Genomic DNA, 26,816 nt, shown 5'->3' on the forward strand with positions numbered 1-26,816 from the left:
TGCTGATGTGACACGAGCCTTCGGAGGCGTTTATCCCCTCGACAAACTTTTCGGCAACGTTTCTGGGCGTGCAGCGAGACGCCCTTTTTCTTCTCCGGCTGTCGGAGCCCTTTTTCAGTTCGATCAACGAAACTCACACATTCACTTGGCCCGGTGGCGGCTCCCGTATAGAGAATAAGTTTGTCCGCGGGAAAGCGAGAGGAGAAAGCGAGTGGCCGAAAGTGAGGAACTAACGCGGCTACGATGGCACGATCCTGTTGGCAGCACCCTTCGAAAAATTCAGCGCTCCTGTGCGCCCCAACTCATAAAAGAATCGTTCGACTTTGGCTCGGCACGAGAGATATCCCCGTTTCTTCGAGAGTCTGAGAATAAGAGGGGGAGTGAGAAAAAGTGCGAAAGTGGAATAAAAGAAGAGGAAAGTTTGGGGCGAAGTCGAGTCTTCTGATTGACGAAGCTCTAAATTCGGAGGCGAAATATTGGGCGGACTCGTTGCGGGAGAGCTGCTACCAAATAATTAAGCAGGAGGAGTGTGGCCAGCGCGAAGTTAAGGGGGCGAGAGCATGTAGGAAACTGAGGAGTTTTCAAACAGTTGGGAATAGCACAGCTCTATAAACGTGGAGAGAGCGAGGCCGAGAGGGAGGGGAAAATTGGGAGCCAATGGGAATCCATCGCGGATGGGGCACGAGAGCGATAGCGCGTTTCAAAGGAGGATAAAGGAGTCGAGAACGTGTCTGAAAGCACCAACGGCCCACCGAAAGATAACAAATACAGTAAACGATACAGGCGAGCTACTCTTCGTAAGACGAAGCAAAGTTTCCTCCGAGCGACTTGCACGGTGCGCAGGAAAATGGAGAATTTTTGAAGGAGTCGCCAGTGCGTACGGTGGTGAAAAGGAGCAGGAACAACGAGGCGCAACATCAAGCGGAGAATACGTCGGAAGAAATGACGCGGCCAAAAAAATCCTACTCGTTTATCATTGACCCGGCCGCGGCCCGATAACTTCGACCACGATAAATCCATCTTCCCCTGCTCCCGCGCTCTAACGGATTCTTTACGAAGAAGAAAGCCGGATACGAGGGAAAGAGAAAATAGTTTAACTAAGGGGGCACTCGGGCTGTACACAGACGCGAAAAGCAATGAACCAGTCGGCGAACTAATGGCGTGATAAAAAGCCCGTTATCGGTAGCTATTAATTCGAACGAATTGCTCTGACACAACTGAGAGAAGAGAGTTAAGCCGCTCGATCTAACGCTCTTCGATAGCCCAACGATCTCGTATTTCACCTCGCTTCCTTTCTCTCTTTTGTCGTACTCCCGAAGCACCTTAATAGCGTACACTATTACTCTAATATTATCAAACCCCTCCTCGCCTCTGCTATCGAAAGAGACACGAAGAAAGCGTTCCACTGTTTCGCCAGCTCATTCGCGGACGTGTACCACGCCAGTTTAAACGCGACATAAATTATTTCGAGGGGCATTTATACAAAGTGCATTAATGCCGCAGAGCTTGAGACCAAATTGCTTTGAATATACGCTCGATTTTACAGTAACAATAATAGAACAATAGCCTTCCCGAAATAAACGACGATTTATGCACAACATAAATCGACATAGATTCGGACAAAGATTATGCTCGCAGGGAGTGTGCTGACTGTTACGAATTTCCAGATCTTGCACTCTAGCAAGCACGAGAAAAACATTTTGTCCTTGATAATTAGCGATTAGTATTTTCACCTTTCGATTTTCTGGCGAATGGAATCATCATTTATTGTGTTCTGCTCCTGAAGCCTTTGTCAGTGTTCGATTTTTACTACCCAAATGATCGTTTTATGGTCAGTGATGATTAAGGGGCGTTAAAAAATGGGTGTTTTTGGGATCTTTTTTTTGGAGGAGATAAAATAATGGGATGAGTTTCAAATTTGGAGGGGGGCTCGTCATAACTGTGAGGTTTGAAAAAAAAATTTGCATTTGGGATGATCAATAAAAAAGCGGGGTTATTAAGGGCCTTCGGACGCCTGTTTTCTACGAGATCGAAAACTGCTCCAGTTGTCACGCTTTTCCTGTTCTACCGGAAACGATTTCACAAGTGTCATTCGTTCACTGACATACCAAGGGGGAGGATGTACCTAAAAATGATGGTAAAATGCAAGATTGAAAATTTGGAAACCGTTTTACTTGAAAATTCGAATTTTCGACCGTTTTTTCGACATACTTGACCTCAAGAAAGTTATTTATTTACACGCTACCTTTCAAATATAACCTTTCAATATTTTGAGTTTTTCTTTGGTCAGTATATTCTTTGGGTATTATATTCTTGAAATATGGAAATAAAAATCGATTTTTTCAAAATTCTAAAGGGATTTGTCGCCTTAAAATGTTCACCCAAATTCTTTGGTCCCAAAGATTAAGTGAAATAACATTTTTTTTTTTTCATTCCCGTAACCCACCGGAATGCACCGTCTTGTTATTATTTTTGAAATATTGATTTTAATTGTAATCCGATGTCTCGTAGAAATTCCAAAGATTGTGAAAAATTATTTTCGGGAAATACTTTCGATTATTTCGCGTTTCTGGCCGTTGGCGGGTGGTCGATTTTTTATTGGCGTGTTTCTGTAGCTGCAGGGGAAATTGAAGCGATAAAATATAATACGAAATACGAGAAAGAGATATTCCGAGTGAGAAATCTTAATATGTTCACGACGTGTGGCTAGTTTGAGCGGTGTGGCGTGTCAGCGTTTCTTGCGGAGCCAATATAAATGTCGTACAATGATTTAAGCTCGGGTTTCGGGCGAGGGATTGCACGAATCGAGAAATATGCAACCCTCCTAACCGCATTTATTTCAACCCCCTCGTACGTGCCCAACTTCTCTATTTTCTTGCTCTCCTTCTGTGTCCTGATATGAATAATCCGAGCTGGTAAAATTACTGTCTCCGAACTCATCTTTCGATAAGGCAGGCACATAAGAGCGCAATAAAAGCGAGGCGATCTCGTGTATATTTATGCTGAAATACGGACAAAGTAAGTCTCCGGGGAGTGGCTTCTCGATAGAAACTAGAAAAGTTTTTTCAATCGTTCACAAAAAGTTGAGAATTTTTCAGCCTGAATTTTTTTGCTCTATTCATGATCGATGAAACGATTAAAATTTATTCTCGCAATTATGAAAATAATGTGTAACTTATTTGTTGAGATTGATCAATTTTTAACGCAATGATAGCGGTTTAATTACTTTCGTAGTAAAATCGTCGAGCAAAACGCTCAAATTCGCGATAAATTGAACTTTGACCTCTAATAACTTACGAACTATTAGCTCAACCGAAAAATCACAAGAGACCTTTTTTGTGGAGCGTGCGATTTTCTATAACGGTAAGTAAAAACATTTTTTTTATGACACACGACGGGCTTGGGATAAAAATGAGAATGCGCAAAAAATAATTTTCCAATGTCACCCTTGTAGAAAATAGAAAAGTGTGATGCGGACATATATCTAAACATTAATGTGAAGGGCTCAAATTTTAACTGGTCTCTTTTTATACCAAAAAGAAGCTTTTAAGTCCGTTTGCAAGCAAAAACAAAACAAAAAACCCACAAGAGCCTGCGTATAACCCTTCAAAAAATGCTACTTTCGTTAATCGTTTTCTCGACAGCTCCAAATTTAAACTCCCAAATTTGGAATTTTCGATTTCCATTAGATTCGCGTGAGCTTCCTCGAAGCCACACGTGCACGGAAATGGAGAAACAAGAGTTTTGGAAGCGTATGCATGTTCGAATATAAGACATAAACCGAGGCAAGAAGGTGGTGCTTCGTTAACTGTCCAACGCGCTGTTTTTTAATAGCTCGTCTCCGCGGCGGGATCCAGGTGCGTACGCTTTGTCGAGCCCCTATGATTCTCCTGCTCGTGGGAACCGATACGCGGCAACGTCTCGAGAACTGTCTTTGGAATAATCATCGTTCTTCCGGAAGTGTAATCGTACTCTCATTTTTTATACGAGCACGCATATACGAAGAGCGCGGATCCAGCAATAATCGTCGTTTATGATCGATCGAGGGGGCTCGCCGCGCGTGGAATTTCTGTCAGCTCGACGATTCCTGGCTCCCACTCGATTCCCAAGCAGGATGCTAATTGCTGTCGTGCACGCGCGTAAACGTGCTTGTCACTAAAGTTAAGTAAGACCACTAGCTTCGGACTAGTCATGCGGGTATTACGTTTCCAAGAGAGAACCAACGGTTTTCAAGACTTCCGAAGTCGTCGCCGGAAAACCCTTTTCGAAATGTCACCGCTCTGCGCGGTGAAAATTCGCGGAGAATTTTATCGAAGGATCAGTCCAGCGAACGAAATTTCGTTGCATCGTCGATCCTTAAAAACCTTCGACCGTTTATTCCGTTCTTATTGTGTAAATTTTAAAATTTGCCTTCGCTCACTCGAGCCTCCAGCCCCGAAGGAAATGCCAGCAAATGGATAACGCGTGTTAGGACGTTCCCAACATTTCCGGTTTTCCTTCCAGTCCGATGTACCGGAACAGGTGACACGAGAGTTTTGCGTTCGAGTCTTGAAAAAAGGCATCGTCGTCACCGGGCATCCTGAGGTAAACGCTGTTCTAAAGTAACAAACATCGTTCACTCAACTAATCCGTCGAGCATGGACCGGAAATAAAGTTGTAACGAAAATCACGTTGAATCGCGGTGAAAATCAATGGGATCGGGAGAGAAAACCTAATTCCGGAATGCCCAACCTTGAACGAGCCAAGTTCCACGAAATTTCATTGCCTTCGAGTCAGAATCGACACTCCCTCCAGCTCGTAAGTCGAGTTCTTTAACCATGAAAACGACACTGAAGTTCGCAACGTTGCAGACACCAACGAAATGATCTGAAAAAACTCTCCGACAATTCCAGCGATTCTCCAAGCCTGCCTAATTCGCAATTCGTAGTTTTTCAGTCCACAATTTTTATTTTCCTTCATTTCGTTGGACTCCGACTCCGCAAACTTCAGCCTCGCCTCCACGAAAATGAGCTGAAAATTGTCCCTTTGGGACTCGATCTTGAGAACTCGACGACTCGGACTCTGTTCGAGGGCAAGGAAAGAAAGGGGAGTAAAAACAACAGGGGACGAGTAAATAGAAACATTTGAGTGAGCTCTTACACTCGACCCGAGTATACGTAGATCGTCTTAGAAGTGTTTGTCCCCTGAGAGCAGCAGCAGGTGTGCATACGTAATTTTGTATATTCCATTCGAGCTCGACTCGTTTACGCCTCACTTATTTGTCGTGTCGCTTTTTTTTTTTTTTTTTTTCATTAACAGCAATGAGTGCGGTGTAAACCGAGCATAATGGAGATGTCACGTCGAATAGCCCGGTACATAAGCGATAATTAGCCCTCCGATGAATTACGTTACGTGATCGTTGTTCTCGACGAGCTCCACTGATCTACGTTATGCCGATTAAAATGCGTACCGCATGCGCTTTCTCGCATCGAAACTAATGAATCCTTCATAAAATACTAATCATTTTCGCAGAGCCGCAGATCATTGGGGGAGTGTGATGATTACAAATTTGACAATTCCGATGGAAAACGAGCGTGCGTTAATGGGAACAATCAATGGGACATGAGTTCGACTGGGAAACGTCGATGTTTGAAAAATTCTTGTGGAGGCTTTCTCTTGAAGGGGTTTTTGAGTTTCTGCCTCTGGAGTAATGAATTTTTTCGACTTTGCCGCGGACCCGATGCGACTGCGGAGCGAGTGAGGGGACTTGAGATTCCTCGTCGATTAAGGGGACCCGATGACTGCTGGGTCTAATTGAACCTTCATTGCCCGATGGACATGACGTTCGTTGACATCTCGCTCGGCGCAATTCTCGTCTCTTGATCCTTGTCGCTGAGCCAGCAGTGCGCGTAAGCGTCTTTTAGCTGGCACAATCGTCGTCGAGGTTCGATTTAAGCAAAAGTGTTTAACCTTTTCAAAAGTTGGCGACGTTCGTCGAATCGAGCGGAGAATTCTCTTGAATTTTCAGCGACTTCGATGCCACTGGAAAAACTTTCGAGTACGATTATCACCTTGAAGAAAAGTTCGAAGCAAAATCAACGAATTTTCCGAAAGAGGGGAGCAAAGTCTCGCGCGTCTTCCTTAGACTTTTAATTTCCCCAATTTTTCCGCTCTCTTCGACGCGCGTTACGATCTTGGACGATAAACCTGAATATTTACTTCGTCGATGGATAGCAACTCGACGTAACGAGATAAGCTCGACGAACGATGTCGGCGGAGCAATTAATGCGAGCGGTAAACGTAGCTCGTTGGCATCAATAGCAATTGAAAGAGCAGCGCAGCCAGAAGACGAAGATGCAGATAGAAAAATGCAAAAGAATAAGATTAATGACTTCGGGGAGGATCGTTAGCGGGGAGCACGCGAGAAGAATCGTTCGAAGGGAAATAAATCGGAAGCGGAGACGTCGAGTTCCGGTGGGACTCGAACGAGTTGAACGTTCTTCGCGAGCGGTACCTTCCGAGCCTTAAGACAGAGGACAGTCGTATTCACAACGCGTACAACCATTGCCGGCTGGTCGCCGGTCCTCTAATTAGTATGTAGCCTGAGCATCGGGTATTAGGAGGCGGTGACGCTTGCATACGAAAGACGCGAGTCCCTGGCTCGATCCTCCGGTCAGTTTTGCTTTTACGCTTCTATCCGAAAGGATTCCGTCGGGAGTTTAATCGGTAGGAAAAAGCTCGACGGAACTAAATTGTTAGGGAAATATTTGATTGAATTGCGAGTCCGCTGATGCAAACGGGTCGCTTTGGAACCAGGACGTAGAGGGAGGCTCCTTAACGCGGCACAGTCACGATTAGGGTCGCTCGTTGTCCCTCCGAGCCCAGGGACGAAAAAATAAAGGACAAGCACTCCCGAACGGCACGTACGAGTAGTAAACTCGATGGAGTTTGCTTTTCGTGGTGCATTTACAGGAATAATTTAGCTCTGCAAGATGCGGAGCAATCGTTTCCACTTGTGGTTTTCGTCCGGGGAACGACAGAGCAAGGATAAAAGAATTTCAACAGTACCTGCAGCTCGCCTCCGAGCACTGTCTATCGGTCTTGCTAGTCGGAAACCTCAATTATCCTCACACCAGTAGGTAGCTGCGTCCCCGACCCTTCGTTTCGTTTTATGATCCAAGCAATACCACCGTTCACATATTTTTTCATGATTTACGTGTCTGTCGGGACTCCGAGACTCTTAGCATTGGGTTACTCCAAATTATTAAGCAAGTTCACGCGAATCTAATGGAAATCGAAAATTCCAACTTTGGAAGTATTATAAAAATATTGAGCGTGGCATCTATTCCCAGAATTATTGTAGAATCTATCGTCCAATTGTCGAGAAAACGATCAACGAGAATCACATTTTTTCAAGGCTCATACACAGGCTCTTGTGACAGTTTCGATTTAATGAAATAGAATCCTCTCAACTTCGAAGAGCCAAAAACGAGAATAAGAAAATATGTTTTCAGATATCAACGATGTATTGAGAAAGATGACACTGAAGTTTGCAACGTTGGAGTCCAACGAAATGATCTGAAAAAAGTCTCCAACAATTCGTAGTTTTTCAGTCTGCACCAACGAATTCGTGGAATAAAAAATTGGAGAATCGCAAATGTTTTTTTTGTTTATTTCGTTGGACTCTAACGTTGCAAACTTCAGGGTCTTTGAGAAAGCCTTGTTACCGGTGAAAATCAACGACGCTGAAGTTTCCAACGTTGGAGTTCAACGAAATGAATGAAAACAAAATGATACATCCATCAGTTTTTTATTTCACGAATCATAATTGTGTAGATTGAAAAACTACGAAGTATAAATTCGGCAGGAAATAAATTGGAAAATTGCTGGAATTATTGAACAATTTTTTAGATCATTTCGTTGGACTCCAACGTTGGAAACTTCAGCATCATGAAAATCATTATTTGGGAATGGAAAAAGAAAAACACTTGTTTGAGGTCAACGAGTAATAACGACACGAACAGTGGAAGGTTTGACAACACCATGAGCCAGCTGGTTTAAAATCGCATATAAATAAAAAATGGCTGTCAAATTTTTCTTAACGATTTTACTACGAAAGTATTTAAACCGCTATCATAACATTAAAAATTTATCAATCTCAAGAAATAAGTATCAACAACAATTATTTTCATAACTGTGAGAATAAATTTTGATCGTTTCTTTGATCATGAAAAGAGCAAAAAAGTTGAATTGCTTTTATCACAAGTACGATCTGCCTTGAAGTTTCGTGTTATTATTTAACCCAACAGATTCGAGGTTTCGCAATGATTATTCATTTCCGTAATATATTTGACACGATCCAATACTCTGGTCTACCAATCGCAATATATCTACGATAGTATTTCACTACCCTCCAGTACCGTTGCTGTCATACAACATCCTAATTGGACTTACGTAAGCCGATTAATGCCACAATGTATCGGCGAGAGCGTACAGACGGAGATGGCCCCGAGATAAGCTACGCAAGATTCAGAAATTTTGTACAGATGCTCTGTACGCGTTGTAATTATACGAAGAAATGAAAGCTGGGAGCGTGGAATTTTTAAAAATTTATCATCACCGCCCTGGGTGGGTTGAAACCTTTTTCTCCTGTTTTTGTAATGGAATCGAAACGATTTTCCAGTCTCAACCGACCCATCCACAGTCCCAATGACTTTAAAGATCCTCGCAATAGTAAAAACGTTCAAACTGCTAAATATTCCTGAATACTTATAAGCCATACGGAGTGGAAGGTAAACGATACGAAAATCGGAGATTTATCAGTGTAAAACAAAACTGCAACGTAAACAAGATTGGAGCGCGGTAGCTGGCCTGACCGCGGGAATTTATATTGAGAAGGAATTACAGCACGAACGTGCGGAGAGATTATAGGAAAACGGCCAGCTGGCCGGCAGCTCGGAAGACAACAGGTTTCATTACTATGACTCGGTGGCTAAACCTCAACACGAAACACGACGCGCGGGGAGAGCTCACCATAAAACTCACCTACGAAGGTGGAATGGAGCCGAGAGATTCTGCAAAATCACATACTTCGTACACTCACGTTCGCTCTTTATCGCTTCGTTCAGATGAAAGGAATGTTGAGACATTTGACCACGCATTTTTTCCAGCCCATTGCGGGGAAAAGTACTCGGTTAATGAGTTATTTGGGGCGACACGCGAGGATCGGAAATTGGAGTGCGATCTGGTCGTTCCTGATATTTTCTTTACACTAGCGAAGCTGCGAGCGCATGCACCGTGAAATATAAAATTGATTGGTGAATTTGAATCGTTTTTTGAGACTCGTTTCGTTGGACTGCAGAGTTGCAAACTTGAGCGTCGTCGCAGAGCTCAACCGCAATGATGCGACGATTTTCCGTGTCGAGGCCGCAAACCTTGAAACGTTTGTGAAAAATCAATGAAAATGAGAAGGGAAACGAGTGCGGTTTATAATTTTATAGAATGCTGCTGGGCTCGCGCGAGACGGGACATTAATTCATTGATTTTTTTAGCTTTCCGTGGCCCTTTCACTTGAAATCCGTCGAGATCATAGGAAAGAAATTAAAGTGATGGCTCAAGTGGTGGTGGTGGTAATGTGCCCGCAAAAGCGCAGCTTGGGGGGTCGGGGAGGGGCGCGCGTTGAGCGACAAGCTCGCGAGACTGCCTGCCGCCGCCGGCTGCTCGACATGCAATAGGAGAGAAGAGAGAATTGCGGAGGATGCAAAAATCAGAGAAATCGGCTCGGGCGAGTACGAGTGAGAGAAACTTTAATTATGAGCGTTAAATGATTCAAAGGATTTGACGGTGGCTGATTGGTGCTTAATAATAGGTTCGCTTAACGAGACAAATTAGTCATTTATTGATAGCCTGCGGCGGGAGTTTAACTAAACGGAACGCGAAAAATAAGACGCTTTGGCAACAAACCACTTGCTCGATTACGCAAAAGCTTCGTCTCGTTCCGTTAATCGTTATTCTCGTGTATTCTTGGCGAGGTTCTCAACCCGAGGAGGGCGGCGATACGCCTAAGAACCCGAATAGCTGCCCGTCCAATTATATTTGTCCGATTGCATAAACGACTCCGAGTATTTCGACTGTGTGCACTCCCCACTTTCTCGTCACAATCCCAAAGCTTCGACGACCGACCCTTTTCTCTTGACCATTCTCATATTTCGGCAACTTTCGCTTCCGTTTCCGTATTTTCAGGGACGTTCGGCATTTGCATCTGGAAATTGCATGCGGCTGATTTCAAAAGTTTTTCTGATTTTAATCTAATCGACCAAAACCTCGGAAGCTTCGACATGAGATTTTTTCGACCTTCGCCGTGGTGCATGAACTCGAAAACTTCATTTCGTGCACCGATTTTCATTTAGCCATGGAATTGCATGCGACTGTTCTACTCGAATTATTGTAAAAAGATTCTAAAAATAGCACCACGTCGTTGCTGTGAGTGACGATTCTTTGACAAATGATTTTATTAAGGGGGCGGTGTGCTCTGGGAACGAGAGCTTCGTCGATTGACTCGACTGCACCGCAATTTCATCAAGTTTTGAAAATATTTTAAAAATCTATTTCAACTGTCAGCGAGCCTCGAGAATGAGAAAAAGATTTTTCTGCGGACAATGCCAAGGATGCTGCGACGCAAAACTTGGAAAATTCTTGATCCTTCAAATTTTTTTCATTCAATTTTCATTCAAAAATGTACAAAAACCCGAAACTTTTGATCGTGGATATTCGCTCGATTATTTTCCCTCAATTTCACTGCTCTCTCTCTCTCAACGCGCAGAACTTCGCCAAGTGCACCGTGAGCTTCTAAAGTGTAAAAAAACAGGTTCGTTTGGATAACGAGCGCGATGGAAGCTGGCGCCGATTCGTGCTGGCCTAAGTCTACGAGGGAAACGAGACTGAGGTTGATATTGCGAGAATCCCAAGGAGCGTGTATCGCGCGACGCTAATCCGTTGACAAATAATGGCCGGCGTTGTTATATTCAGTGGATCGGTGTGTCTCAGCGAGTTTGGTATGCGTTGCACCCAGAAAATATCCGCTCATAGAGAAAAATATAAAAACGGTATCTGCCCTGGTACTCGGCTCTTTTCGCGTATGTACAGCCATTTCGAAATATGCGTACAGAAACATCGGCCATCGAAGCAGCGAACGATTAGGTGTGGTGTTAGAAAGTTGAATGAACGAAAGTCGCGATAGAATTATGTCGTTATATATCCAGTAGTAAGTCGCGTATACACGACGCGCTGCTTCTGGCTCTGACTCGTTCCTTATTCTCGCGGGCACACACGAGCGTTTACGTTCCCTTACAATTTGTCACTGCCTACGCGATCTATTTTGCTCTTAGCGATCCGCGCGATCGAAAAATAAGACACGGCATCGGTCAAAATTGTACGAGAGTGTATCGCAGCTTATTGCCTTCGCTACTGTTCGTGATAAATGAGAAACACTAACGGTAAAATTTCGAATGTTTTTTAATATTATTTAGATGCGATTCATTATACATATTTCTCACCCAATTTCGACCTGCCGAGTCAACATTCGTAAGCTCTGTGTATTGATTTCCTTGACTTACCTGAAACATAAAACGAAACAGAATAGCCAATTAAATAAATACAATTGTTTACGGTCTTTTTAAAATGTTTATGCCAGCGAGCTATTAAGGGGTCTACCTTAATAATTATAATATTCAAAAAATTCATTTTTTTAAATGAATATTTGAAAGGGTCATAGTAAAATTTGATAAACATCTGAGCAGTCCAAGTGTAATTTTGAACAACCTTTACTCGGCCGTCTGCGAGCGCGCTGATGCGCACCGCCCGGTGTGCTATAACGGCGTACTTTGTTTAAACGCGTTTATCTCAAAATTACGTTTATCGACGACTCGTTGATCGAATCTCCGAAACTATTGAACCGATGCTTACCAAAATTTTACCAAATGTTCTTTGTGACCGTAGCTATTGCGCATATCACGCGAATTTTTAAATTTCTAGTCGAACTATTTTTGTTTTTGCAAAAAACGATGAAAGAAACGTGCTTTTTTTCATAGTTTTTGGAAAACGGCCGCCATTTTGTCATTTTTGACAATATCTAAAATCGTGTCATACGCGCTGTGGCCATTTACCTATCGAATCTGAAAGCATTTTTATTTTTTTCTTCCGATCATCCATTTCAAAGATTTCATCAACGGGGCCCCCATTTTATTGGACCTGTCTTCTCTCTCATTTTTCTGTACGAAGACCGAGTCAAATGAAAATAAAAAAAAATCTTTGTGTATTTCAAGAGTGCATTTTTGGAGCCCAACACTTTTTATATCCATATTTATAATTTATACCAGTCAAAAAAATTCGTGAAAATAGTCTTTTTTGTGCGCGTCTAATTAGGGTTGACCCCTTAAAGAATCTCTTTTCTGTGCCCTCGTCTAAAATAAAATGATTTCGTCGTCTCTGATTAAGAAAGTCTTATTTAAAAATAACAATATTTCTTATGAAAAAAAAACTCTCTGATATTGTCATTTTGGAAAAACTTTTCTATTCAAGATATTTAATGAATTTTCTGATGACGAAAATGCTCATAATTTTCAACTGTTTTCAACCGTAGAGCCTTTCATCTTCGATCCCGAGTGAGAAACTTCTACAGAATACCGCGAGAACTTTTCGCAGTTATTCTCATTGTGTTGCATGCACATCCTGGTCTCTCTTTATGGTAGCATATTCGCGGACGTTCAGTGAATGAATGTGCGAAAGGAGGCAGAGGAGGGGGCTCCGGATTGACTACTACGTGGATGGACAAAAGTGAAAGAGGACTCAACAACTGTTCCACAATGTCGAGCGTCCACTGCCTTATTATTTCGCGGCTCCCGAAGACCGTTCAAATCCTCTTTAAGCGCGTACACGCAATGAAAAATCTACCAAAGTTGCAGAGGACGTTCAATGGCGAGCTCGATCTCAAATAGTACTCAACAACGAAGTTTCCACCTCGAAAAACTCGTCGAATGTAATTTTTATTGGAATAAAGACAGCAAAGACACGAATCCAATGAATTCCTAAACAACGATTCCCAGCATCCGATAATGCTCTGAACGAGGATCGTGGTGCACTCGACCAGAGAGAGGGAAAGAGGATCAGATCAGATGAGAATCTCGAGGCCACGGTGAATCGACTCGACCAAGGTCAACTCGCGGTCAGGACGAAACCAAGCGGGAAATGGGAACGATATTTTGGAAAATTCGCGTCATTGTCAGGTATGGTAGACAGAATGCTCGATTCGCGTTAGATGCGGCGAGATAGGACGGTACGATTAGACCTAATAAGTCCGTCACGGAACAACATATTTCTCCGTCCGGCCTTGTTCGAGGCGCGCGCATCTGGGAAAAATCCTTCTGTGTCTGCCGTTCCTACATGACACATATCTTGATCACTGCCTCTTTTTCTTTGGCACGAGAGGACTCGCAGAGAAAGAAAAAGCCTTGAAAAATTAGACTCAGAGTCGGAGTCGTTACATTCGTAAATAGCGTTCGAGCAAATGAGCGGTAAATATTTGCCCGGACAAATGGGAGATTCATTCTCATATTTTGCTCCGACGTAGGGTATCGCGATATCATAAAATGGCTTCGAAGCTTGTCTCACACAAAGCAGATCATCCTCTTACTGATGAGCGAGCATTCCCACTAGTAGCACTAGAGTCGTCTCGCATTGCTCGTCGACTCTGTCACCATCGACGACGACGCTCTATCATTACCAGGAACCACAACAGAGATAGCGCCCACGGGAGCACAAAAATGTATAATCAGAGAGCGAGCACCTTGCGGTTTTGTTTCTTTGGAAATGTCTACTTCTCCGGGGCTGAAAATGATCTGAATTCAGCTTGATAAGCTCATTTTTTTAGCACCGATTACGATAACTTTGTCATCGCGGTCCATCTCGAGGGCGAAGATGCGGAAAACCTTCTCGGAAATTTAGCATTTTGGGGGGGGGGGGGGGGGGGGGGCAATGAATAAACAATAAGCAAAATCCAACACGAGGAAAAATGTTTCACAAAAATTACGGTGCAAATTGTGTATAGCGTTGAAAATATCAATACGACAGAAAAAAATGTCGAAGTTCGATGCTCTTTTCTTGGTCAAAAAATAAAAACTCACTATCGAAACTTTGCAACGAGGATCGGCAAATTTCACTGCGCTACTTGTGCGTATAGGATCGGATACAATAAATTCGAAATTCTTCATTTTCAAATTCAATTTCAAACGAATAACAATTAATATTTTGTTTTTTAAACGACTCCATATTGTTCGAGGCTCACGAACAAAACTGTCGCTTCTCTTTATATTTTTTTTCTTCACTTTCAATGATTTTTTAAGAAATACTTGTTATCAATCCCTTTTCGTACAAGCTTTAGAAAAACAGAGCAAATTTATCCAGGATTTTTAGATAATTTTAGAAAGCATGTTTTCTCCGAGAGAACCTCGAGCGCGGTCTGAGGCGATCGAACCTTTCCGAAAATCCAAGTGAGCCAACGGCTTGATGCGAAGGGTTGAGTACAAGGTTCGCCTCAAATTCGATTCGAGGCGTTGGAAATATTTGGCGTCTTAACTCGACACGCCGAAGCTGTACACCCTGTAACCGAATACGAAGAAACGGCAGACCGTCTGGACCGAAGAAAGCAGCGGAGAATATTGCTTCCGAGAAAGCTGCGTCCAGCCAACTTGTGTACAGTGTTGCTTCTCGGTGTGTGCTCACAGCAGGAAAAGCTCGCTCGTCTCGACGCTGTAGCGAATGCGGAGGGAGTAGCCCAAAAGTGGAAAAGACGCGGAACGGCCATGGCCCCCCTTTTTCCCCAAAATCGACATTCGCAATTTGGATTCGACGCGCGGACACGCTCGCATCGAATTTCGGTCCTGGCGATCTTCGCGGTGCGAACTTTCATCGCGTCAAAGCGTCGGCAGCTTCATGATTTTTCTTTGCGTCTCTTTTCGAAGATTCGATATATAACCTTAGCCGGCTCTCCGTTCCAGATTCCTCGACCCCGCCAAAAAACAATAATTCTTCGGCGATGAAAATTCTGTGTTAAATAAACTATAATATGGGAGTATTCTCCTTCGCGACACCCGGCGCCCCCGGCAAGTTTAAAATCTACTCCAAAGTCGCAAACTTCTTTCAAATCGTTTCTCCTTCCACGTGCCCGAGCGAACGCAGTAATAGTCACGCTCATCGACTCTGTCCCTCCGTCTTCTTTTCACAGTTTTCTTTTTTCTCGTTTTTTTTCTTCTTCTTCTTTCTCTCTCCACGCTCTTCTTGCATCCGGCAAGCGAAAACGCCATAAATTTGTCTCCTTGTTGATCTTGGCGAGTTTTATAGCTTCCCGATGTTCAGTGGACCAATAAACGACAACTAGCGCGCTTGCTTCGGTCGCTGCTGACAAACTCCAAGACTATGGCGGCAGCTCCGTACTTTTGTGGCGAACCATAAGTCCCAATAAACAATATATTTGCAATAGTTGTATCAGCGTTTGCCAAACCGCATTAGTGGCATTGAGCACGGAGGAGCAACGAGCCCTCCAGCACTTTTCTTTCGCCGTGAAAAACATCCGTTCAATGGTGAGTCGAGAGACCCAAATAAGAGCCTCAATGTAAAGGCCAAAATTAACGAAAAAAATTGTTCCCCAGTTCGGGTCCAGTTTCCCGAGACATTAACATTTCGCGAAGATAAAAAACGACGTTCCTTGGCACGTAGCTCGGCGTGTCAATGCTCTGAAAAACCGTCAAACTACCAAAAATAATGGAAGTAGGAAAAAAACAACACGGGAGAAATAGCAGTAACGAATACGAGGGATAAAGTGAAAATGTAATAACGACCCGGAAGCCAATCCCGGGACAGAAGAGAGTGAGAGGGCGTTTCGGCCGGTCCCATTTTCAGGGAGTGTGGGCGAGGGTACAGCGAAGGGTGCCTGGAAAGCCTGTCGAAGCTTCTTGAGCATCGAAATACACAATACTGGCTTGAATCGAAGCCTAAATGTTTGTATTCGTGTGAGGCAATGAGAGAGAGAGAGAGAGAGAGAGAGAGGGAGAGAAGGTTGTAACGTCCCGAAGCAGCACTGTCAGCCGACCCTTCCGCATGAAGGGTCTGCCTTATGATTTGTAGTCGTGCTACAATGCCTCAACTACCCGAGCCCGAGCCTCGTTCACCCTCTCGAGCGAATAGAGAGCCTACAATTCTCAATGTGCATGTTACACTCTCACGCATACGATCCATGTACATTATTATTCTACTCTGCATACATGTATAGACAAGAGAGCATGATACATATTCATGCGAAATAGGAATATGCTCGCACGAGTGTTTGTTCGAGCCAATACATCGAGCATGTGTATGAAGCTCTAAATTTCAGAAGTGTAGGTTTCTAACGAGTCCTGCTCGGATATATACCGCTCTGCTTTTCGGTACGGGCTCTCTCGTTCTAGCCTCCCTCCCCCTCGGGAGTAACTTGTGCCACGGAGTACCGGAAATTGTGTTACCATGCCAACGCACCGAAGCTCACTTTCCATCTGACTGTTCAATATCATTGACTCTCACGTCCGAGGCCCATTGAGCTATGAATTTATCTAATTACTGGTATCGAACTGTCTATTTTACGTTTCAGGATTATCGTGAAACTCGATCCCCACTCCTGGGCTCCGGGAGACATTGCTTGTCACGCGAGGCGAGGGGGTGCCTTGTTTCGGGGTGTCGAAATATTACAAAAAAGGCGCACGGTTTGGAAATTGGAAATTTGGGGAATTCTTGTGAGAAGAAAAAAAGTACTAGAACGCGATTTCTAGAGCGAGCAAAAGAAACGAGTTTGGAACAGGAAAGAAAGTTGGAAGGAAAAAATTATGGGGAAATGAGACTGAAGTGAACGTTGGAATCCAACGAAATGATGAGAAAAACTCTCCAACAGTTCCGGTAATTCTCCGCAATTCTGTTAGCAGTCTAATTTGCAATTCGTAGTTTTTCAGTCTCCATAAATGAAACAAAAAATAGGTGAATTCCAAGTGTTATTTTCGTTTATTTCGCTGGAAGCTGCGAACTTCAGCGTCGTATTGGCGCAAGACTTTGTCGATGCTACGATCACCGAAGAGTGATAAAACTTCGCTGATACATTGAACAAGGGAAGTGAAAAGAAGCAGAGGGGAGCGTAGGGACGATTTGACTGTGCTTAAACTCAGGGCGTATGATCGGTGCAAGAGATCGCTTTTGCCTCAGATGCAAGGGTGGAAGAAAAGCTTGGCTCGGGGGAGCACCATCCGGATAAAAGGAACACGAGAGTGTGCTCGTCGATTCCCCAGGGGGGTTGAACCCACCACTCCCGCTGAGAGCGCCTCACCTAAGCATTAAGCGTTTCAATTATTTCATCGACTGGATAGAATTATCCACGTCGCAAAACCAACGGGAGCCTCGTGATTCGGAACCGGTCTGAGGGTTCGGTACAATGCCAAGAATTCCCTTATTCCACCTTTTCTTGTCTCAGTGATCAACCCTCTGTGTCGCCCTCTGTCCAGAGAGCTCTTCTCTCTTCTTTTTATTCTAGTCAAATAAAAATCAGCCCACCTTCTAAAATTTCCATTCGCTGTTCACATGTTATTCCATCAATGAATATATTCAGCATTTTTTCCAGTGTGGTTCGATCATGTACTAGGACACAAGATTTTTAGAAATATTTCTCGTCAAAATTGAAGTTATTAAAAGGGTTTAAATAGTCCAAGTATTTGCAGGCTTTTCGTTTCATTCGCCGTAAGAATTTCAATTCTTTTTTTTTTTTTTTTTTTTTCATTTTTCGAATTGCCGAAAATCAACTATCATTCGATTATTTTCTTAATCGATCGAGCGTGGAAAATTCCGTCGTCTCATAACACCCGAGTGCACGAGTAGCAAAGAGTTATCGCGTACGAAATCAGAGTCCACTGTTCGTCAGCAATTCGTAACGAATAAATGAACAGAAACAATGGGGAAGGATCGAAGACGGGAGGCAGAACGAAAGGGAAGAAAATATAGCCAGACGCGTTGTATCTGATCGTGATGAACATCCAGCAACAAGAGCCAAATGAATGATACGAAAATAGAAGCAATACGGAATATTACATGGCAACAAGGCTTTTCTCTAAGCTACATCGATCGTTATGTACCTGTCTGACATTTTCAAATATTCCATTACCGAGTGGCTCGATATCGTACAATAATGTCGAGTCACTAATTTTTACTCCCGTTGCATTCCTACGTTCCTCCTGCTCATCTCTATTTCGTGTTCTTGATTCCCGAACGAAGGAACGAAGACGCGTGGATCTCGGTGCGTTTCACATGCTCCGAAATAATGAAAACGTTTGCATTCTAAATTGGCGCGACTCATGTGCAAAGCGTTTCTAGAGAAATGCGAAAGGGTGACAAAATAATGAAAATTCTCCGTCGTGTATACAAGAAAAAATACATTTTTTGCTACTCTAATTTCAATTAGGGCAAACCGGGGGCTGGTTGGCCAACTTTTAAAACTATTGCTCGTAAACGAGGAACTGAAGACGATTTCAAAAACGAAATGGTCGTTTCGAATAGAAGCAACCTTCCTCTGTATCGGACAAAAAGTTTGAATTTTTAAACGTAAAACGAAATGAGTTATCGAATCGCTTTTTTGACGAAGCGTTTTTGTGTAAACCGACCCCACGGTCGAAGCAAGTCGACACAAGCATTGGGGCAAGTTGACTACGGCACTATTCTAACCTCATAATCAACTACGCATTGGTGAAATTAATAAATATTGATAATTATCAATAATATTTATTTGCTGATTCGAACAATGAATAAAAAATGTTGACATAAGTGAATGTAAAGATAATTGTTGTCCTTGAGTGTGAGGAAAAGGAATATTTGATCCTCATCCTCGTCATCAAAATCAGAATTACAGTTTCTACATACGTAAAATCTATGTTTTTACTGGCCCACCTTGACTAGGCCCATTTGAAGCACTCATCGACACTTGTGTCAACCAAGCCCATATCACTGTTGGCCAACTTAGCCCACGATGTTTTTTGAGCAACGAAACGTTGTACCAGCAAATTATAGCGATAATTGAGAAAATTATAGTTCAATATATGAACTTTCGTGTAGAAGATTATATTGTAATAATTAGGAATAAATTAGAGGCTGCAAGAGACAGATAAGATTGGCGTAAAAATTTGGTTTCGTATCTGGATTTGTGAAAATTTTTCGCCGTTTAATTGATAAAATTTGTGCATGTTTTTCAAACTTCAATGTATTCAGAAAAATAAAAAAAAATATAAAGTGTCAGGACAGAATGACGAATCGAGTGGGAAGAATGCGAAGGTTTTCGAGCCCGAACGCCAAAATTCAATTCGAAAGGCTGCAACATGCTATGGCAGTTACGTTTCAAGAACAATATACGATGGGTTTGCGCGGTTAATCACTGTAAACGACTGTCAGCCACGAGGCAGCATGATGCGAATCGGTCCTCGATGTACATATGAATGACGAGACAACGAAATCAGACTGTCAGCCCTCGACAATGATATAGACCTGCAGTATATGGTAGAACATGGCGTTTGACCTGCTATCAGTCACCACCTTTCGATACTCCACGACCGCTCCGTCCCAACGTGGCTGATTGTAGAGATTTTTTTGTTTTTTTCTTTTTTACATTCAGTCGTAACCGATCGGACAGGGAAGGAGCGAGAAAAGTTGGGAGAGCAGAAAAGTCAAAATCGGTTCAAGATAAAATAAATTTTTGTCTAGTTTTATTAAAGAGAATTCATCCCCATGGCAAATGCTGGGAATCCAAAAATAGTTTCGCTGCGAACCGTTCGATCGACGAACGTGAAAAACAAGATGGAAGAGCGTGAGAGAAAAAAGCAACATTTTCGGTGTGAGAAACATTCGAAATGTTGTCAAATAATTCATCTTGGAGGAGGGTGTTTTATTTTTGGAACGTCGAGCTCTTTGGTGAAATCCTCGAAGCGAGTCCTGTCACACGGCTAAATGAACAAAATTGTTTGGAAGCTGTGAATTTGCGAGTCGAAATACTCGCTAAACAAGGCGAGAATGAAATAAAGGGGGAGAAGAGAGAGCTTCGGAAAAGTAGAGATTGAGAGGGGCGGAGGGGAGGCTGAAGGGGGAGGAGCAAGAGTGGATTTTGCATTTTCTGAAAGCTTACCAAGGATAAAACGAATTTGCAGTCGACACAGGAAGGTACTTAAAGACGACGCGTCAAGGATATAACGAATAAAAGCTCGCGAGAAGAGTCTCGATTGGTAGAGAATATATCTACGAATGGAGATAAGAACTGAGAGGGATAGACGCGTACAAGAGACAAAAAGCGAGTGAAATTCGTAAGAGATTCCGTTCACGTGAGAGCCTCGATTGCCAGAAGTCTTTCTCCCGAGGAGTAGAATACCCTGTTGCTTTAATATTTAATTCGAGTAGGTGGAATGGCTTCCCTTCCGGTGGCCAAAAATACCAATTGACACCAGTTTCCAGCTATATACATGAGGCTAATTATAAACGATTTTGCATGAGGATTAATTTAACGCGACTCCCCCTTCATCGTTGTTCTTCGAATGTTCGCTTTTCCCAATTTCAATAGTCGATTAAAAAGCTTTGTTGCGTAATTTAGTACGACATTGCAAAATATCCACAAATGAAATTCTACGTCAGGCAAATCCGGAACGGAATACCACTCGCAGAAATGAATTTCAAAGTACGAATGTTTTGACGCTCGAAAATTTTTAAACGTTCATGGAAATTTTAAAACTCAGAAGTGCTGGGAAAAGAATTTTTTTTTTTTCTTTTCAATGATATACTTTTGTACAACGGTGTGTGTTGACAAATGCGGCGCCCCTTGAATCGGCGTTGACAGCAAAACGTAGAGTTTTTATCCCAGCGACTTGATTCGAATTGCATTTTCTAGGAAAAACGTATGTTTTCAGCATGACGTAGTCATTTTTTAATCATCTTTTTATTTTTCTTTTATAAACAATTTTATATTGAGAAATTCACAAAAATTGGGATTTTGTTTCTTCAAACGGTCGCCAGTTTTATTCTAAAAAATATTTCGAAAATCCTTTACGTCATGGGATAGCTGATAGAATCCTCGGACGTTCCATTTTAGAGATTAGCTGTCAACACCGATTCAAAGAGTTTCAACACGCACCATTGTACAAAAAAGTACCACGAAAAAAGATGTTTCCAGTCCCTCCGAGTATGCAAAAGAGTACAAAGTTTTATATAAATCCATCCAACCAATTTTTATTTATAAAATAAACAAAAAAAAACATCCAAAATGCCAACGTTCGCACCGTTCATGGCCCTCAACGCGTGAATCGAAAAACGAATAATCGCAGCTCAAGCTCGTATAATAAAAGCTATACACAACATTGGAATATTCCGAACGACGATGTTTCGTCCATTTGATAATGGAGACGGGAACGAGTACGTACGGAAGCGTCTAAAAAGCATGCGTAAGCCGGATCCAGTGCCATTTTAATAAAGACAACAAGAAAAGCCGATAAATAAAAGCGGCGTACAGCGAATAAACGTGCCGAAAAATTCCAACGTTTCGATACGCGTCGAGAGTTTTTCTTTAGCCTCTCAATGGTCAGCGATGACGTGGCAAATGAGAAATAATAAATCGCTCCAAGAGAAGTTCGGATTTAGCGAGCGTTCCGAACGGGTTGATCAATGGCCCGTGTGTACCGGTCACTCGCCTATGAAAAGTTGCACCCCGATTTCATTTTTTCCCTCTCTTCCGTTCACCCCCCCCCCCAGCTCCCCTCTGGTTTCTCTTCCTCCGCGGCAGCAGAGCTGCTCATACATAGATGCGTACATTTGTACGGATATTGACATAAACACGGAGGAGCGTGCGTACAGGAGCTGTCGGCCGATTTCCAATTGGCTGGCCACGGCAACTCGGTATGCCTGCGCCTGGATTATATTTTTGTACGAAGCTCGTTTTGTTTCGCTGGAGCTGGTTTAGTTGATTTTTCAAAGGGTATAACGCGCAAAAGAACGAGCATGACGTACGTGGCGTCGCGTTGACCACTCGCCAATTCGCGAGACACACAAACACGCGCAGAGAGAGAGAGAGAGAGAGAAAATATGAGAGCTGAATAGCTCCATATGTGTAGCCATTCGTTGCGAAACGAGCGCAACATTATTACCGGTCAAACGCACGCCGAAATATGTAAATCGCGAGAGCGCCACTACGGGCGGATACACCGCGAGTACGGATAAAGGGGGGGGAGAGAGAAAGAGAACTCTGTAAAATTGGATTGCGGATGGAATATAAAAAAGGGAAGAGAACAATCTGCATATATAGGTTTTCGTTTTTTTCTCGCATATACGTACTTTTTTTAACGTCAAATACATCGACCACGGATCCCTCGGGCTATTTTTTTCATTTACTTGCTCCTTTTATATCTCAATATTTGTTCGATTTTTTGTTTCTCTTTATATTTTATTTTTTCAAACTGCATGGTACGAATAAATTGACGTGTCACCGGGGGTTGATTGCGCTTTTCGTATCCACTGTGCATCATGAATCATGTACTTTTAACGTGTGTCATCCAACTTCTGCCTTTGCTCTCCCCGCGAGGGCTGATTTTTCGTAAAAAACTTGTTTCAATCCTGAATGAGTGTTATGGTAACGACGAGGCCGAAGTTTGCAAGGTTCGAGTCCAACGAAATGGAGGAATAAAATATTTATAATTCATCTTTTCATTTCACGAATCATCGATGTGGGCCGAAAAATTGGAAACTTACTGGAATTGTTCGAGAGTTTTTTTGACATCGTTTCGGTGGACTCAAACGCTCGGTCGACGTGCCACGAGTCTCCGACTCACTTTTTTCAAGCAAAGTGTCGTTCAAACTTCTGACAAACGGGCAACTAAACGATGGGCCGTTGCACAATGGCTGTAAACCGAGAAAAATGATTACAGATTTCGTTGTAGGACACGACAATGTGGTCGATTTTCTCTTTCGAATGAGAACCAAGCGGCTGTTTGAGCGAGTCTTCGTGCTGGGGGTCTCAGAGCCAGGAGTTTGTGAAACCCAGCACGATTCTTCAAAATTCTAAACACCGTCGCAGTTTCTACTCCTAAACGTACGAGGAAGCTGCATCAAAATTAATAACTGAGATGAAAATTCTCTCTGTCATCTCGATAAACATGGACCACACCATATCGACGGATCCGACCCAACGAAGGGTTATCGCCTTTTCAACTTTTTCTCTTCTTCCTATATATTATGCTCGCCCACTTTTTGTGCCTATTCTTTTTTTAAGAAGAGTAATGTACAACCGAGCGGTTGTATATAAACAAGGGAGAAACCGAAAAAGAAAAAAAGAGTGAGCGACGTGCAGGCTCGTAAGTACACGCACCCGTGCGCGTTTATACGAACTCTTTCTGTATATTTGCTTACAGGGAGCCGAGAAAAAGGCGAGAGAAACGAGAAGAAAGAAGACTGAAACTTGGGCGTTACGTTTCTCCGAAATGTCGTTCTTCGGTGCCCACTGCTCGGATTAATTAGTATTTTTATTCTTGCCCTGCTCACTTCTTTTCGTCTCTCTCTCTCTCTCTCTCTCTCTACTGGCTATTTTTGGGCTCTCAACTTGACCGATCCATCATTTCCGGTCGATTGCACAGCCTCCTCGAACGGTTCGTCTTGCCACGATCAACATCGGACTCCCAATTACTGTCGGGGTAAAACGCTGAAGTTTCCAACGTTGGAGTCCAACGAAATGAAGGAAAAAAACGTTTAAATTCACCAATTTTTTATTTCGTGAATCGTTGGTGCAGCTTGAAAAACTACGAATCGCAAATTTGGCAGGGAACAAAATCGGAGAATTACTGGAATTATTGGAGAGTTTGTTCGATCATTTCGTTGGACTCGAACGTTGGAAACTTCAGCGTCATTGTCGGGGTCTGGAAAGGTTATTTTGTTTTGTGAAAATTGGCAAGATTAATCGAAAAATCAGACAAACGTTCAAACGAGGATGGAATTATTTATTCAAATTGCATTTTCTATGGAAAACGTACGCTTTCAGCATGACGCAGACGTTGTTTCATAACTTTTTTCTGTTTTTTTGTTTATAAAAAATTTTCTATTGAGAAATTCACAAAAATGTGGATTTGTCTTCTTCAAACGGTCGCCATTTTTTTCCCATCAATATTTTTGTAAAAAAAATGAAAAATGACGATTGACTGTCGTTCGGAGTCAGTTATTTAACCAATTGACTTTTTATGGTGCACCGAGCATGCCAGAGGCTTGCTCCTGCTCGGGATTCAGAGTTTTCGGATTTTTAGGGTCACGAGAAAACGTTCGAACTTGCCGAACCTCCAGAATAAGCCTTCGGTCATCTTCTCGCTCGGAAAAGTGAAGTTGCTCGTGTTTTTTTTCCCCGTGAGATTGCTTTCTCTATGCCCGCGAAGCGGGAGAAAACCGTTGAGCTAAAATGAATGGTGCGACAGTCCGATTTCCTGGTTAACAGAGAGACTCGCGTTTGTCACTGCGTATTAATTGTTAAAAATGATTCGACGCACGTGCAGCAACGCGACAAAAGCGGAAAACTCGCGCTGGAACGACAAACGAGGGCTGGGGAGCGAGCTGCGAGAAGGCGAAGCCGCGTTGCGATCTATCGTCCTACCAACAGTGTCTTAGCTCCAGCGGAGTTTTAGAGGAATGCGTGGGTGTGACAAAGGAGCCGACGTTTACCCTAAACGGTTATCGCGACTAAATGCTAAATTTTGTGCTACCACCCGACAACGTTTTGTACTCGCTCCAACAAATTTTTATCCTTCCACCGTTGACTGTACCCTCGACACGCATATTTTCAACTAATTTCCTCGTTATTTCATTAGCGGAGAAATTTATAATGTGGCGTTGCATTTCACGTGGCGCACCCTCCTTTCATTTAAGGCCTTATACACACTTGTGATGGGCGGAAAAATCGAAAATTCTCTTTATTAATCTCACCAAATTTCATTAAGATCGGAGCACTGGATTTGTACCGGCCGCGGTGCACGCGGTCGTCTAATACTCGAATCTTTGAACGCGATCGTCTGAGAATCGTCTTTTTTGAAGAATCCCTTTGCGGTGGATTTCATATTTTGTTGGGAAAAAAAGTGACAAGAAAACCGAAAATTTAGCACCTCGAAAAATGACTTTTTTGTTTAAACTGTCAGCATTTTTTTTTAAATCGAAATTTTTACAACAAATCCTTCGTCCAGGCCCGGGCTATTATCATAATAAATAAGTGTGGATCGAATAAATAGTTTTTTAGTTATCGTGTCCACTGTAACTGATACTTGAAAAAGGTGCTACAGGAATACAGCTGGAGTTGCGCCATTTTGAGAAATTTTTGGACGAATTTTTTTAAAAATTGTACGAGTACATGAACATGTGTGATAATTATAATAACGTTCACAGTTTTCCAATAAACAGTGATTTTCTTGTCGAAAAAAAAATCAAGAAAATCACGTTTTTTCGTCCGCCTTAAAACGCGCAGCGATCGTGTTTTGAAAAATCGTCGAATCCGTTGTTTGTTAACGTACGAAGTTTAGTCACTCGAACGCCTTTTTGTTTAAAAAGCAGAAGCCAACTGAACAAAGAAAGCGATAAGCCTCGAGTGTTCATTCATCGCGAGACCACACGCGTTCTTATTCTCGTTCTTAGTATAAAACGAAAGTTCGCGCGACATTCTTCAAACGTCTCCGTTCCTCGTAATTTCGTTGCCTCGTCCTGGCCCGACCAGTTTGCAGCAAAAGTGTCCTGGATTCGGCTGAAAATGACGATTCCGTTGCAACACGTGTGACGAAGAATCCTTGGCCTCTGCACCGATCCTTTCGAATGTTGACGAGCTACAGAAAATTCTAATCGAAAGTACCCCCAATCCCAATTTCTGCTGTTTTATTCACGAAAGTAGCGATTCCCCGGGGAAAAATGTTGATGAAATTAATTAAACGATTGTGATCAGGAAAGCATATGCAGCAATTACGCTTAAAATAATCGTCGATCAGAGATCGATGCGCATCAGAAACGTCGAGCGCTCCACAAATTCGATGGGTTTTGTGTCCGATTTCGCTTAAACTTTCTACACAAATTAATCCTCAGGTGAAAATGCTCGTGCCTCGAGCGACTAAAACAATGAATAGTCTCAGCTGTGCTGAGAAAGCTCGTAAAATGCTTTTCGTTGGCAGCAAGGTTCTCACGACAGGTACTGCGAATGCCCGAATATAATTGTCGCAGGTAAAACGACTGGTGCGCGAGAAGGCTCGAGGAAGAGGGCACCCGCCGCGCGAGTACGGCCGAGATGGGCCTGACCGAAGGTTGAGCACCCTGGGGACCCCTCTCGGGGTTTCTCTGGAGCGAGCCGATTGGCCGTTCGGCCACGCACCTGGCGGACAGCTGCTTGCCTGTTCACCGACGCATCGCCTCCTCTCTCGCCGTCGGTTCGTACACTCGCACTCACACATTTCGACCGACGCGACATAACCGTGAGGTTCTGTATCTCTATCTGCCCACAGATCCGATCCTCCGCTTATTCTCTTGGGATGGCTCGGGTGTATCGAGCAACCGGGGCGAGAGATCCAGCGACTAAACTTCTAGCCCGGAAGAGGAGTACATCGACGATACGCGGAGACGAGATCGTTCGGTGACCACTTTTACGATCTTACTAACAAGAATAATGAGCAAAATGTTGCTCACGCTTTTAAGGATGTCGGAAGACGCGAGGAAGGTTCATGAGTTTCATAATTGTATTTTTA

At 43.0% G+C, this 26,816-nt stretch overlaps 1 protein-coding gene across 15 annotated transcripts in view; it reads right to left on the reverse strand.

Annotated features, from left to right (window-relative positions):
- The window catches only part of da (daughterless), an 85,942-nt gene that overhangs the window by 13,583 nt on the left and 45,543 nt on the right, over window positions 1-26,816 (reverse strand). For 10 of the 15 annotated variants that reach the window (XM_043425216.1, XM_043425219.1, XM_043425218.1 and 7 more), the window contains one exon: window positions 11,535-11,594. The exons of the other annotated variants lie outside the window; for them this stretch is intronic. In XM_043425216.1, the coding sequence (XP_043281151.1) occupies window positions 11,535-11,594 (60 nt within the window). The remainder of the gene's footprint in view (window positions 1-11,534; window positions 11,595-26,816) is intronic. 15 annotated transcript variants of the gene reach the window in all.

The sequence above is a fragment of the Venturia canescens genome, chromosome 7 (assembly GCF_019457755.1).
Source record: "Venturia canescens isolate UGA chromosome 7, ASM1945775v1, whole genome shotgun sequence".
Taxonomy (NCBI): Eukaryota; Metazoa; Arthropoda; class Insecta; order Hymenoptera; family Ichneumonidae; genus Venturia; species Venturia canescens.